The following is a 13,639-nucleotide window of genomic DNA, read 5'->3' as shown; positions in this document are numbered from 1 at the left end:
TTGCTCCTCTTTTTTTTTTCCATCTTATAATGGTATCATTTTAACCTTAATTAAAAAAAAACCCCAAACAATCAAAAGTGCCGTGTTCTTGTATCTTCTTTACTTGATAGCTTCTGACATTCAAAAAAAGAAAGACTGGCCTGCCAGAAGTCAAAGAATCTGTAAAAGTCTCCAAATATCTGGGGGATAGTGGATGACACATAAAAACAGTCATTTGCTGCCAAAGGGGATAGACTTCTTTGGCTTTGGTTTTGCAATTCTCTGCACCTATGCTTTTATTGCATTTGGTAATATATGGAGTGATTTAAAGCAAAATGAAGTGAATGAAAGGACTCCCAGAAGTTTTGGTGAGCTTTGAATGAGCCTTTTTTCTGCACAGATTGTTCCCTGGGGACAGAAAATGCATTCATTAAGCACTGTGCATTAAAGCTACACAATATGAATGCTATGCAACTGTGTAAAATACAGTTGCCATCACTTGACTTAAAATATCCTGAAATGTTTTGCTTTATGGCATTAAAAGTAACTCATTTTCTCGGACTGTTGTTGCTAAGGTTTGGTTTATGTAAGTGTTTTAAGAAGAAAGCAGTCTGAAAAATACACAACTGGCACAGCAGAGAACTCATTATTCTTTCAAATGCCTCTTTTGAAAATCTTTTCAAACTTTTTATTCTGTTGATTCAACAGGAGACCCATTTACAAGTAAAAAGAATAGCAAGAAAATGGTGCTTCAAAGCTCTGAAGAAAAGAACTGTTTTGTAACACTTCTTAACAATTCTGCACTACTGGCCCTTGAATTCCCCCACTTTACTCCCCCAGCTTGTACACATCTGGGACTGTAAGTAAAGACAGATGTCCTGGTGTCCCTTGTGGTGCCCAGACAACCCTCAGTCCCTATTTTGATGGATACCTGGTGCCCTCTGGGTCCATGGGACTGGTGCTTCCAGAGGATGAGCACGTGCTGGGCCCTGCCTGGATGTACAGTCGCTCACATCAGGTTCACAACTGGAGCTCCTCTGCAGAGGTAAAGCCCAGCCCAGGTGCAAGGGATGGCCCTGCCCCATGCCCAGGGCTCACACAGGGAGCTCAGGGTAACCTGGACATTCCCTGTGGCTGTGTGGTCACAGTGATTGCCCAGCTGGCACCCAGGATTTCTGCTCAGCTGGCTGATCGGCACGAGCCGCTGGTGCAGCTGGGCGCACAAACATTACCCAGATGGAGCTCCTAAGTGGAAAGGGATGATGTGACCAGGGAATTCAGACATGAGAATATCAGATGTGGGTAGTACTTATACATATGGACATGTGGGAAGAGGAACTGATCATAGAAATCCTGCTATTTTGGATCACCATGCCTGGACATCCCAGTGATGGATTAGGCAAACTGGAAGGAGGGAATTCCATCCCAGCTTTCTGGATGAGTTCTTTACCAGCCCCTAACACAGGGCAATTCAGGTAACATAATAATAACAAAAATAATAATAATAACAGATGCTGGATGCCTCACAAGTTCTCTGTAACGTACACAAAATAATTTCATCACTTTAAAAGAGATTGGCTCCATGGTGAATATTTCTTGGAATTTCACCTCATATTCTTAGACAGCATTACAAAATACTCCAAATATAGTAATTCCACAGAAATACTAAAAAAAATTCCAAAGTAATGTATTTCATTTAGAAGAGTGCATTCTAGATAATTCTCTCATATGCAGCAAATATAAGCTTCAGATTGAATTAATTTCATTCTTTCATTTCCTTTCATTTTCCTTTCCTTTCTATTCAGCAATCTCAATCTTATGTTTAATTTTCAACAGCTGAGTGCCTAATGTCTGTGTGGCCACGACCTACTATTATGAAATCAGTATATGGAAATGAATGTTAATTATTAATATGCAAAAGAGTGATTTTAAGCAAACAGAATATTGTTGTGCTATCTTACACCAGGGTTGAGAACAATACGTAGGTAATTGCTTCTAAACAGTAACACTTTAGTCATTTAGATAGTGACTTGGAAACAGACAAAAACCCTAAGGAATCTTATCACAATTTTTATTTGTCTTTCTTAGGTGAACAAATTATTGCTTTTAAAGCTGGCAAGTTGTGATACCTCGTTGTTTTCTGTGGCAAAGCTCTATTAAAATAGAGAAGAATGGAAAAAAACTCTTGGCATGAAACTGGGTAAATTAAAGTTAAATTGCATAAATCTTTATTAATAAGAACAGGACACAAAGAAGGATGAGGAAGTTATATTGTATTCAATCCTAGGCTGCTTTCACAAAGCCAAGTTGCATCTGTGTTTTTCAGTATTCTTGCAAAAATAACCCTCCTGAAATATGTTATTCTGTTAGACAATCATGCTAGGAACAACTTTTAAATGGATGTTTCATTGGCAGGCAAACTTTCTGTGTTTTGGCAATATGTAGTCAGGGCTTAGGAAACCATTATTTTTAAACAGGAATTTTGAAGCTTCAGATCTGACACTGATTTGATTCAATTCTTTTCATATTTTTATTTCTAAGTGCATTTCAGGATAGATTTTATTAATAAATACAATTTTCATATTAAGTTACAGATGGGGTTTTAAAATAGCTAAATGCCTGTAATAGCAATAGAAAGAAAATCTTGTTTCTATGTCTAAGGAATCAGGTAGTGGTGATTCAGGACCTGAATGGTGCCCATGTTTCTCCAGGCACCTGAATCATCCAAGGTGGGAGTCAGCTGGCTGGAATGCTGGCATTTACTTAGATTCACATTTTTAAGTTAAGTGACACACCTTCAAAAGCCCCCCCAAGCATTAACTAACATATAGAAATCAAAGCTATAAAATAGAGCTCAGCTGAATTACACAGAAAAAATGCAACAGCCTGACTGAAATGAGTTGTACTGGGCTTTCTGGTGAAATACTTTTCTTAGTGCTTGTTTTCTGGCAAAGGAACACAGCAGAATAGGAGAAGATGGAGTATGAGCAGAGCACCACCATTCTCTGACAGCTGATGAGATAAATGTATTTAATCCTGAGGCTGGAGAAGAACCTCTCCAATAATCAACATATCATGGTCAACATATTTTGCATCTTCCCATTGTTCCACTCAGCAAATACATTTCTATTCAAACACAACAGAATGCAAAAGGGAAAACATTTCAGTTGGATCAAAGGCCTTTGAAAGCATTTGGGGCACACCAGCACTGCAGAGCTTTTGTCAGGGGGTTTGTTTGCCCAGTAGGAAATGTGGGTGGGAATCTCCGCTACAGTGATTCCATTATCTATACTTCTCAAGCCAAGCAATTTATAAGAAACCTGGAATATTTCACATGGATTCATGCTGTGCCATCTAAACGCAGTCTTCAGCTATTCTAAACTTATTATTTAAAGAGCCAGTATGCACTTGCCAAGATTATCTTTTCTGAAATTTTTTACATAATGTTCACTGGTAATATGGACTGAATTGTCTGAAGAAATGTTTAATGAATTTTCAGTTTGAAATTCTGAGTTAATATATGAGAGGCTTTCAGTTTGTATGGAAAATTATGCATCTCTCCAAGTGAATAAGGGAAGCTGAACTAAATATACTCACCAGATTTTTAAGTGATACTTTCTCATTACTAACAGAGGAGTAAGACAATCCGTGCATCTTTTGCAGTTTCCCTATATTTTTTGAAGTTTCCCTCCACTTGCACAACTTTCCTATTTGGAATGAGACCAAATGTAACACTGAGGGTGAAGCATCACAATATACAGCCTGCTTTCTTGGAATGGACCATGATCTACACAAACACTCAAAATTTGTGCTTTTCATTGATAGTCTGATCCCAGTCCCTTTGATGCTGGACTGCTGGAAAAGGAGTCTTCAGGGAGTGTATCTCATAACTCCTTAGACTATTGCAAACTTTCCTACCTCTGAAATCCCTTCGAGAAAATTGTATAAAACCTTGCACATTGAATTTGGCTGGGAACGCTGTTATCAGAAGTATTTGGGCTGTGCCTATGCTAAAAAGAGCTGTCAGCCTGACTAAACAGAGAATCCAGTCTTTAATCTGTAAATTCATCTACAGCATCTGGCCAGGATTAAAAAGACCACAAAATTTGAATGAGAGGATATTTTTGTGCATAGATAGGATGAAGGTCTTCAGCTGACACTTGAATGAGTGGAATATGGACAAATTCTGCTGTGAAACAACGACAGCAGCAGTTCTCCACTAAAAAGGTTCACCAAAGAAATCTTTTAGTTGCATATATGTTACAAACATGTATTTTATATATACATTTCTGGAGGATATATTTATATATTCATTGGACTAAGTGCCAAATCTAGAAACATCAAGATACATAAGAGTCTAACAGTCCAATGTTTTTAAAGTCCCCAGTCTGAAACAAATCCAGTAAGATACATAAATACCTCAGAAAATCTGGTTTCTAAACATTCCTAAGTGTCAAAACTAGTAGAAACTCATTAAAAATTCACACTGCTGCACCATTCAGCCATCCACCAAAACAGCAGAAATATTCCTTAATTCAAATGCAAGAAGGGTATTGCAAATTTAACACCTCACTGTTACCACTTTCTCATGTACCCTTATCAGATCCATATTTACACAGATCTTTGTGAAATTTAAAGGAGTAGCACAAACATTTCTTATTAAGAGCAAATTCATGGTACAAAATTATTTTCTTACTTTTGGGAGAGAAGCTCTTGATCCTGAGCTTTGCGTGGTCATTGTCAAAACTGTAGTGATGCCCAGTGCAACTCTGGCTGGAGCAGCATCCATGTTGATCCAGAAAGAAACCCAGGATAAAATGACAATCAGCAGGCTAGGAATGTACATCTGGATTAAATAGTATCCCATCTGACGCTCCAAATGAAACTTGACTTCAATGCATGTAAACTTTCCTAGAACATGAAATTACTTTCATAAATGCTTTTTGCACATTTTTATCTCGTTTTCTGAACATAAGTTAGATGTGTGACCTTTTTCCTAACCTAATACTGTTGGCAGATCCTGATACACAAACACTGGTCAGCCACTTGTTGCATACCAGCTTGGGGGAAGTGTGGGAGCACTGAAGTATACTGTGTCCAGTTCTCCATATTAACTGAGAAAATTAATATTAGCACAATTGTTTCACCTCCAGAAAATATCACATAATGTTTCTCTTCTCAAAATTCATTTAGCTTTTATTTTCGTCAAATATAATATTAAGTATTAAAATGGGACAGCATTTTGGTCTTTTAGAGGCATGAGATTAAGCAATCGTGTTTGAACAGACAAATTGTAAACTACTGCTCTAACAGTCCTGGGGTAGATCACACTCCTCATTCTGCCAATGTCACTTGCCTCTGTCTGTGGATAATGTCTCACAGCAGAATCAACTCAAAGTCTACTTTGAATTTTGCTAAAAATCTTACTCCAGGAAGCCTAAACCAATCCCTTGCTGGAGGCGAGAGATTCTTCAAACAAGTGATAGCTGCTGCACAGCAGCCCTGGGGGACAGAGGTTTTGGGGTGCCTGACAGGGGAAGCAGTTGTGCAGCAGGAGATGCAGAGCCCTGAGCTGCAGCAGCTCATCAGCCACTAATGCAATCACTGTGCTGCTCTCAGAATTACTCTGGGCTAGGTACTCACTCCAGGCAGGCTGCAGGAGAGCCTCTCATTCCTAAAGTGTCATGCTAATGGTTTCAAGCCCTTTTGTGTTGGTTGGAAAATGAACACAGATGCTTTTTTCCTCCTTCACCCTTTCAGGGGAAATTAGACTGTTTGCTCCTTTCTATGCTGTCCCTATATTTTTCTGGTGGTCTACAATGCTGAATGGGGGGGGTGCAAGAGTCAGCACAAAGGGGAGTGCAGAGGTTGTTTGACAAAGAAAGGAGTGGAAGCTGAATAATATCCTCTGACAGCCCAGAAGTTCTGAAATGAGTGAGTGGCTGAAAAGGCAGACGCTCAGACCTGGGCAGAGGCTGTTCCTGGCCAGGGGACTGGGAAGGGCAGTGGCGGCTGCCTGTGGCAGCAGTGGCACAAGTGCACCATCTGTCACAGGCTCTCCAGACTTTGTGGCACAGCCTGCACAGTGAGTTTAGGAGAAGGCTGAGTAATAAGTTTAATTCACATTTTAATTTCACACTAAACCTGAAGGAGCAAACTACAGAGAAGAAAGTGGAGGGGGTGCCAATCACAAAGTTCTCCTTCCTTGGTACTTTGGGCTCCAAAATGAGAGCCTGCATTTATAAAAATTAAACCAAACAATTTTCATAAGAAATAAATGTGATATTATTTTTGGCAGAGGCAGAACACCTCATATTGTATTATTTCATAGACTAAAACAAATGCATTTGATGCAACCAGATCAGCTCTTATGTTGAAATGATGAAAAAGCTATTTTAGATGAGAGGGATTATATTTAATCCCAGAAAGCACCCAGAAAACAGTTCTATAAATGCTGTCCCCATTAAATAAACTCCAAGCAGCTAAATCAAAATTTTAACAGTTTCCTCTTCTCTGTAAAACTAAAGCTAAAAACCACAGCATTATAGACTCCTAAACAGCAAATGAAAGAACAAAACTTAAGAGTATTAAACAAACACCTAATTTCCCAACATTCCATGTCTGTACACTATTCAGATCAGCAATGAAAATATTGTCTTTTCACATGCTACATCTCATAACTTAGACTACACATAAAGGCTGGTGAAAATTTAATATTTTTCCTCATTGGAAATATGATATGCTGGAGAAAGAAACTAAGTTCAGAAAAATCAGCACTTTAAAAGTGATTAAACAATATTTAATAAAAGAGTAAGTTTTTTTAAAAAGTTTCATTTTAAGAATATCAAAACAATTAGATTTTTTATCAGTTTTTTAATATTTTAAATACTTCAATGATTTTTAAGGACATTAGAATACTTAAAAGAAATTAAACTGAACTTTGAAATTAAATCTTTCAAAATAATAACAGACAAAATTTCTTTCTATTCTGATTTAAAAAGAAGTGTGACTGAATCGAATTTTAATCTATTTTTTTTCATTTTACCCATATTTTTCCATTACAAAATGACAAGAGATACCTTTGTAACAACTGATAGAAAAAAATAGAATAATGCTCACCAGTGTTGTAATGCTTTGTGCAATAACCAAGTTCTTTATCTTCTTTTAAAATAAACTGTGGCAAAGTTAAACCCTCTGCAACTTGCACAGGTCCATCACTTAGCCACTCAAATATCAGATCATTCATGGTGTAGCCAACTGCAATAAAGGAATCAGTCTATTAGATGGCAACTGACCAGAAAAGAGCAAATGTTCTTATGTCTGAGAAGCATGTCTTTTATTGCAACATGTGTTGTCTCAGTTACATTTTCAAACTGTTCAATTAACAGCACAACTCCTCTTAGTTGTTGGTTGCTATAACTACACCATTACTCTATTAAAAGCAAGAATTAAACACTATTATATTCTGAAGTGCTGCCCTGGTTTGCCACTAAAAACTCACTTTGCTGGCCCAAACCAGTCTAAGATTCTGTGGGCACAAAGGCAGGTGGCAGCCCACAGTTCATAGCCATACAGCTAAATCCTTTTTCCACTAAATAAATTAAAAAAAAAAAAAATTCAGGATAGGCTGGTACCTACTGAACACTGGGAAGGATCACTGGATTGCCAAAGCTGAGCCACTGCTGGGTTTGTGTGATTGTTACCTGGGCAGGTGGAGGCGGTGCTGAGGTGTGTGCTGCACAGCATGGAGGGTGTGTGCGGTTCCCCAGCCCCTGCCTTGCCTGGGTGTAGCACACCAGCTTAGGAATCACTAATAGGAACTCTGCTTCTTGGGTATTTCATTTCCATTTCCCAAAAGTGAGCCTGACTCGGTCGGACATAGCAAATCCCTGGCTGTGTAATAATCATTCTCACTTTCCTGAGGTTTAGTAATTTCTCTCACACAGGGTGCAGAACACAGGGAGAATTGCTGCATTTACCCCTGGAAGTGATGCACCTCTGATGGGTAAGGTGATGTGACCCAGGAGGGAGAAGGATAAGGGAGCAGGAACAGCACAGAAACAGGCAACCCTCACATTATGGTGGTAAACATAATTCCCTTACGAAACAGGAATACTGAGTCTCACCACACAAATGTGGTGATGTAAATACAATCTAATCACTGAATGTTAGGGTAAAAACTTGTTATTTGATAGATAAGGCAACTGAGCACTCACAGCTCTCGAGCTGCATTGTACATGTCTGTACATCCATAGGAAAATTCTTCAAGTCCATGGGACAGGACAAGGTTAAAGTGAGCCTAAAATTAGAAAGGAAAAAATATGTTAGACATGTACAGATTTCATCTAAAGCCCCATACTTAGAGTTCAAAGGATCAAGACCAAATCTTAACACCTCAGAGGCTGGGCTCATCACCCCTCGAGCTGCAGGGACAAAATGTGTGAGCAAAGCAGGCACTCACAGCACTCACAGCAAAGCACACACTCAGCCCTGGCTGAGCAGGGCAGAGACAGAGAAGACGACATCAGCTTAGTAAAATATGCTCTCCACTAAAGCACCAGTGAATGTTTTGTGTACAATACCGAACCAAATAATCCAAAAGCTGAAACGCCTGGTAATGGGACACATGGTTTTAAGTTTTATCTTGGAAAAGCAAAAAAAAAAAACAGAGGACACAACAACCATGGGGTTTTTTAACAGAGTGCTGTTGTTCTGTTGGAATGAGTCCCATTTCCAAGTCCTCATTCTTACTGCTCAGCCACTAAAAGAAGGAAAAAACCATTATTCAGTTAAAAAAAATCACATTGCATTAAAGGAGTACAGATAGAAGAAAGTAAGCCTAAAGGAACATAATCATACAAAATATATTTCTGTTTTAATTTTTCAGTTGTTGTTGTTCCACATAAAGCATAACTTTACTTAAATAGGAATACTGTTAATGCTTCTTTCTTTCTTCCTTTTTTTTAGTTGATTTAACCTTTTAACATTTGATTGAAATCTATTTCAAGATCATCTTTCTTTTTTTTGTGTGAGAAGGAACCATTTTTTAGCTAATGAAGATATTGAGATGGCCTAATCACAAACAACTAGCTTTGACAAACAGTATAAATATTATGATTCTGTTTTAAATATTTTTAAAGTACATTTTTATTTCTGATTACATTCAGCTCAAAAAAACCCCACTCTGAAACAAAGAATGCAAGGAAAAAAAAACCCTCTATGCCCATTTATTATGAAGGGCAGTAACAAGTCTGATTTGAAGAGCCACTGAAACATTGACACATTCCAATGACAATAATTTTTTAGTTATGTCAGTGAACTCACAGGTCACCTGTTTAGAAGTATAACCTTGAAATGAACTTGTCCCACAAACATATGTGATCTCTACAGAGAAATACTTGACTATATTCTCTCTCCAAAAATGATTTTGTGGTTCTTACCACATACAACTGATTCAAGGTCTTTCAGTCTATTTCTCCACCATGTGAAGTTTTGGAGTCCACCTAGCTGGGACTTCTAGCCATAAAATCACTGTGACAAAAAGATGATATTTAGGTGACCGAAATCAAAATTGTCTCACCCAGATCTAAGACCACATTCCACATCACTGCTGTTGCCTATGTGTGGGTTACCTACAAAAAGTTACACAATTTTCATCTTGACACAGTCTTGACACAGCAAACAAGATGACAGTATCAGAAAATTAGAGATCACATTTATGTGGCAGAGAGATGAAGAAAAGTCCCCAGTCTCAACATCTCCATAGGAAATAAACTCACATTTAACCTTTGGGATCAAATAGCAGAAGTATTAAAAAAATAAATTTTTCATTTAGAGAAAAAAGTTTATCTAGTAGGTGTGTAAGTGTCATTGAAAATCTGTCCTTTCTTGATTTAAATATCTTAAGTCCTTGCAAATGTTAACTAGTCTCATTTTCACTAGGTAATTTCCTGCATTAAAGATTGAGCTAATTAAGTTGCTAATCCCCAGCATTAACAAAACAGTGCCTGGGTCTCTTTCCTGAAACATTGCTATGTCAAACTCCCTTATTTGCAGTCATCTTCTAAATATGGCTTAGATGTTTTAAGCTCTTTTCAAATATGCCTTTATGCAAATGCAGCCTTTGTAAATATGTTATTTATTTGCATCCATTGAAGTAGGCATGGGCTATTCACTCACCCCTTGGATTTTAATGACTGTCAGGTGTGGACTGCACACTGACTTGCTTTCCTTTCTTCTTCAGCCCTTTCTACTGCCCAGTAATTCAAGTAATTTGGGGGTTTGATCACATGCATGGTCAGGAAGGTCCCTCATTATTTTAATATCAAATTTATGAGAAAGCAAATAGACACAGATGCAGCTTTGCTTTCAAAATTCATAAGGAAAAAATAATCTATCTCCATTGATATAAGGCAGATATATCAATGTTTTTTTCCTGGAGGTGAGATGACAAAATTATGTAGGCTCATTTTGTAGGTCCACACAAAGTCTAATGTCCTTCTTTCTCTTCCTAATCATTGTTGTCTTTCACAAAGACTTAATTATTATCTTCTTACCCTGAAAAATGAAAAATAATTTCTATTCACTGTGTTGATGGGAGTAGCTCAAGACATCATGTTTATATTAGTTATAGTTTTACCTCTGCCTGTTGGTCACCTCAGCACAGTAGCCATTCAGAATTACCATCTTTGCCTCTGGTCCCTTTTAGCAGCAGTAATGCAAGTGTTGACACCAGTGGTTAGAGCCTTGCATCATCCACAGATCCACCGGTTTTCAACAAGATTACTACACACTAAATGTTCAGCAGCTGGAATTTGAAATAGACCCACTGAAGTCTATGGTGGTGGGTCAATTTATACCAGTTGACTCCTTTTCATTAAAACTATGAGCCTGCAAATGTTTCCAAACCCTGGTGCCATGTCACTACTTATATATATCTACATTAATAAGGACATGGGGTCATAAATGAAAAGTGTTAGGTAGATATAGCTACCCACATTGCTGATAATAACAGTGTCATTGACAGAAAATATTTCAGCAAAATGAATGTCTCACACTTGGCAAATTTAAGAAGGGCCCCTGGAGTTTTGAAGCAAAGAGCAAATTTAATGGGGAATTACACTGATGAATACTTTAATCGTTAATAAAACAGAACAAACTGCTACAGAACAATTATTTTATTTTCCAGGCATCCCGCCACCAAGGCATTTGAGATGCATAAACAACAGATTGGTGGTGGAGAGCCATAAAACACTGATGGGAAGTGCTTTATGAACCATCTGTAAAACTGAAGAGAGAAGTTGACCAGGGACTTGATTTTGCCTTCCATTACCTGAGCACCCTCACCCCACGGCAGCCAGGCCCGGGTGGCACAGCTGGCTCACCGAAAGCTCTGGGGCTGAGCACATTTTATTTTCCAGCTGAGCAGAGAGGGCTCATGAGGGAGCAGGAGGGAGTCACGTCTCCAGTGCCTCAGCACACCAGGCAACGTGCCAGGGACAGCAAGCTGCCTCAGAGAAGAGGAAAAGCTGCTCTCTTCTGTCCCTCCCTGCTCCCTCACTCAACCCACAGCCAAGGAAGAATCAAACCCTGGAATAATGCAAATAAGAGTATGAACAGAACAGAATACAGAATCAGAGCCAGAAAACAAAGAATGAACAATTGGCTGCCACTGTGACAAAAATAATAAATAAATAAATAAATAAATAAATAAATAAATAAATATATTATGTCACTGAGCAGTACTGTAACACAAACAGGGCTATAATCCAAGTACTCCAGGGCAGCATTCTCTGTATTATGTTTTGGACCCCCTTCCTGACACCTTGAATGCCTCCAATGTGGAGCAGGCACTGCTGGGATTTCTTCACTCAGCATTTCATTCAAACTCCCCTCTTTCATCCCCTGGTTTCAACACAAAGTGTTGAGATATCACTAAGACTTGGATTTTGGGCCTGCCCCTCTTCCCAGCCCCACTCAAAATCTTTAAATTTCTGGCGACCTCAGGAACCCACTTACAGCATCACTCAGAGGTCTGCATTCCCCAAATTCTGCAGGCAGGAAGACAAGGTCCTCTAGGCTGTGGCCACTGTCACAGAAGTCAAAGTAAGGCATTTCATGGGAAAATAAATAGTCTGACTGCTTAATCAGAAACTCTCATGCTGGTTGTCTTTCACACCTGAGCATGTTTTGCAGTGTCAGTGCTTTCCCCTGGTGAGAGCTGGCATGGCCCCAGATGTGCCAGCAGCAGAACCGGGCATGGGCACCCCTGCTGCCCGGAATGCAGCCACTGCACCAAAATCCCCTCCGAGGGAAAGGCCCTGGAGAAGGGCACACACCTGCAGCCAGGGGGCTCAGAGGCGTTTATGTGCAGGGCAGCCAAGTCCTGGGCTCAGCACTGGGGCTGAGATACTGTGTTTCCTGCCTTTATCCTGCTCTTTCCCCAGCCCAGAGACATTTTCCCCATATCGTCCTATGCCTGCCCATCTACCCCACATCTCTCTCAGGGACACCAACATGACACAGAGCCCAGTCATTTTCCTTTCCTCCTGGTCTATCCTCACACCCTTCCCTCTCCTTCTCCTGTTTACCAATTCCTGTCAAATGCCACTGTCACCTGCGTTCAGGGCATTGAGTTGTGACACCAGTCTGCCTTTGACAACTAACTCCCAAAGCAGCACCATCAGTAGACGAGACCATAAGGATCTTGAATTAAAAAATAAATAAATTTTTAAAAAAATCAATAGAAATAAAACATTTGTAAATAGATCATTGTGAAGATGATTTCCAATCTCCTTCTTTCACTGGAGGGTTTTGAATGCTGGGGCTCCCAGCCATCACACCACTTCTCTGGTAATCTCGCAATGCAACAAAAACATCTCAGAGTACTTTAGAGACAGACTGCTTGTGAATGGTCTGCAACACAAATCTGAAGTAATGAACTGCTGACTAGCATTTTGTTGAACACTTAGGGAATTGTGTTTACACATTACATAATCCAGGATTTTTAAAAAATAAATTTAGGAGATTATATAATTTTAGCTGAGATTTGATGTATTGCCTTGTCTGCAGCAACCACTGAACTGTATTCTAGCCCACTCCTTTACAAGCAGCTATCACTCCTTAGCCTGATGTCTTGCAAGACACCCAAAACTTCCCTTGATCTCAGTGACATCTCATCCCAGAGGAGGACTCTGGTTGCACAGGAGAAGTGCCCTGGGGATCATAATATGTGGTACATCATGACAGAGGAGTATTCTTTTCATTAGTTATTCTGCAAGAAAGGTTGGTTGTGAGTGGGCTACAGAACAGCAGCCTCGTCACAGAGTTTTTTGTAATGATAAATAACTGGGATCAGTCCTGTTATGTATAGAAATACTGTTGGGAATTTATAAAGTCCTGTAGATAAGGGTATAAATCCCTTCTGTCTGCAAAAAAACCCCAAGATTATCTCCTCACTAGCATGAAAAGCAATAAATGCCTCATCATGAGTAGGCATCATGTTAAAAATAACATTTTGTTTCTATTCTTATCCCTTCATTCTTTCACACTACGCCCATCTGCACCTCAGCTGCTGGGACAAGAGATTTCACAATCTAGGATTTTATGCTGCAAATAACAGAACATAAATAGCACATGCATGATCACTGGTAGCATTGGC

At 39.1% G+C, this 13,639-nt stretch overlaps 1 protein-coding gene across 1 annotated transcript in view; it reads right to left on the bottom strand.

Annotated features, from left to right (window-relative positions):
* Positions 1-13,639, bottom strand: part of GLRA2 (glycine receptor alpha 2) — a 119,178-nt gene that overhangs the window by 67,265 nt on the left and 38,274 nt on the right. Inside the window, exons 5-7 of the mRNA XM_059494037.1 lie at positions 8,196-8,278; positions 7,099-7,236; positions 4,676-4,890 (exon numbers count right to left, since the gene is read on the bottom strand). Coding sequence (XP_059350020.1) covers positions 4,676-4,890; positions 7,099-7,236; positions 8,196-8,278 — 436 coding nt within the window. The remainder of the gene's footprint in view (positions 1-4,675; positions 4,891-7,098; positions 7,237-8,195; positions 8,279-13,639) is intronic.

The sequence above is a fragment of the Ammospiza nelsoni genome, chromosome 2 (genome assembly GCF_027579445.1).
Source record: "Ammospiza nelsoni isolate bAmmNel1 chromosome 2, bAmmNel1.pri, whole genome shotgun sequence".
NCBI lineage: Eukaryota > Metazoa > Chordata > Aves > Passeriformes > Passerellidae > Ammospiza > Ammospiza nelsoni.
This window is presented reverse-complemented; position numbering and strand designations above follow the sequence as displayed.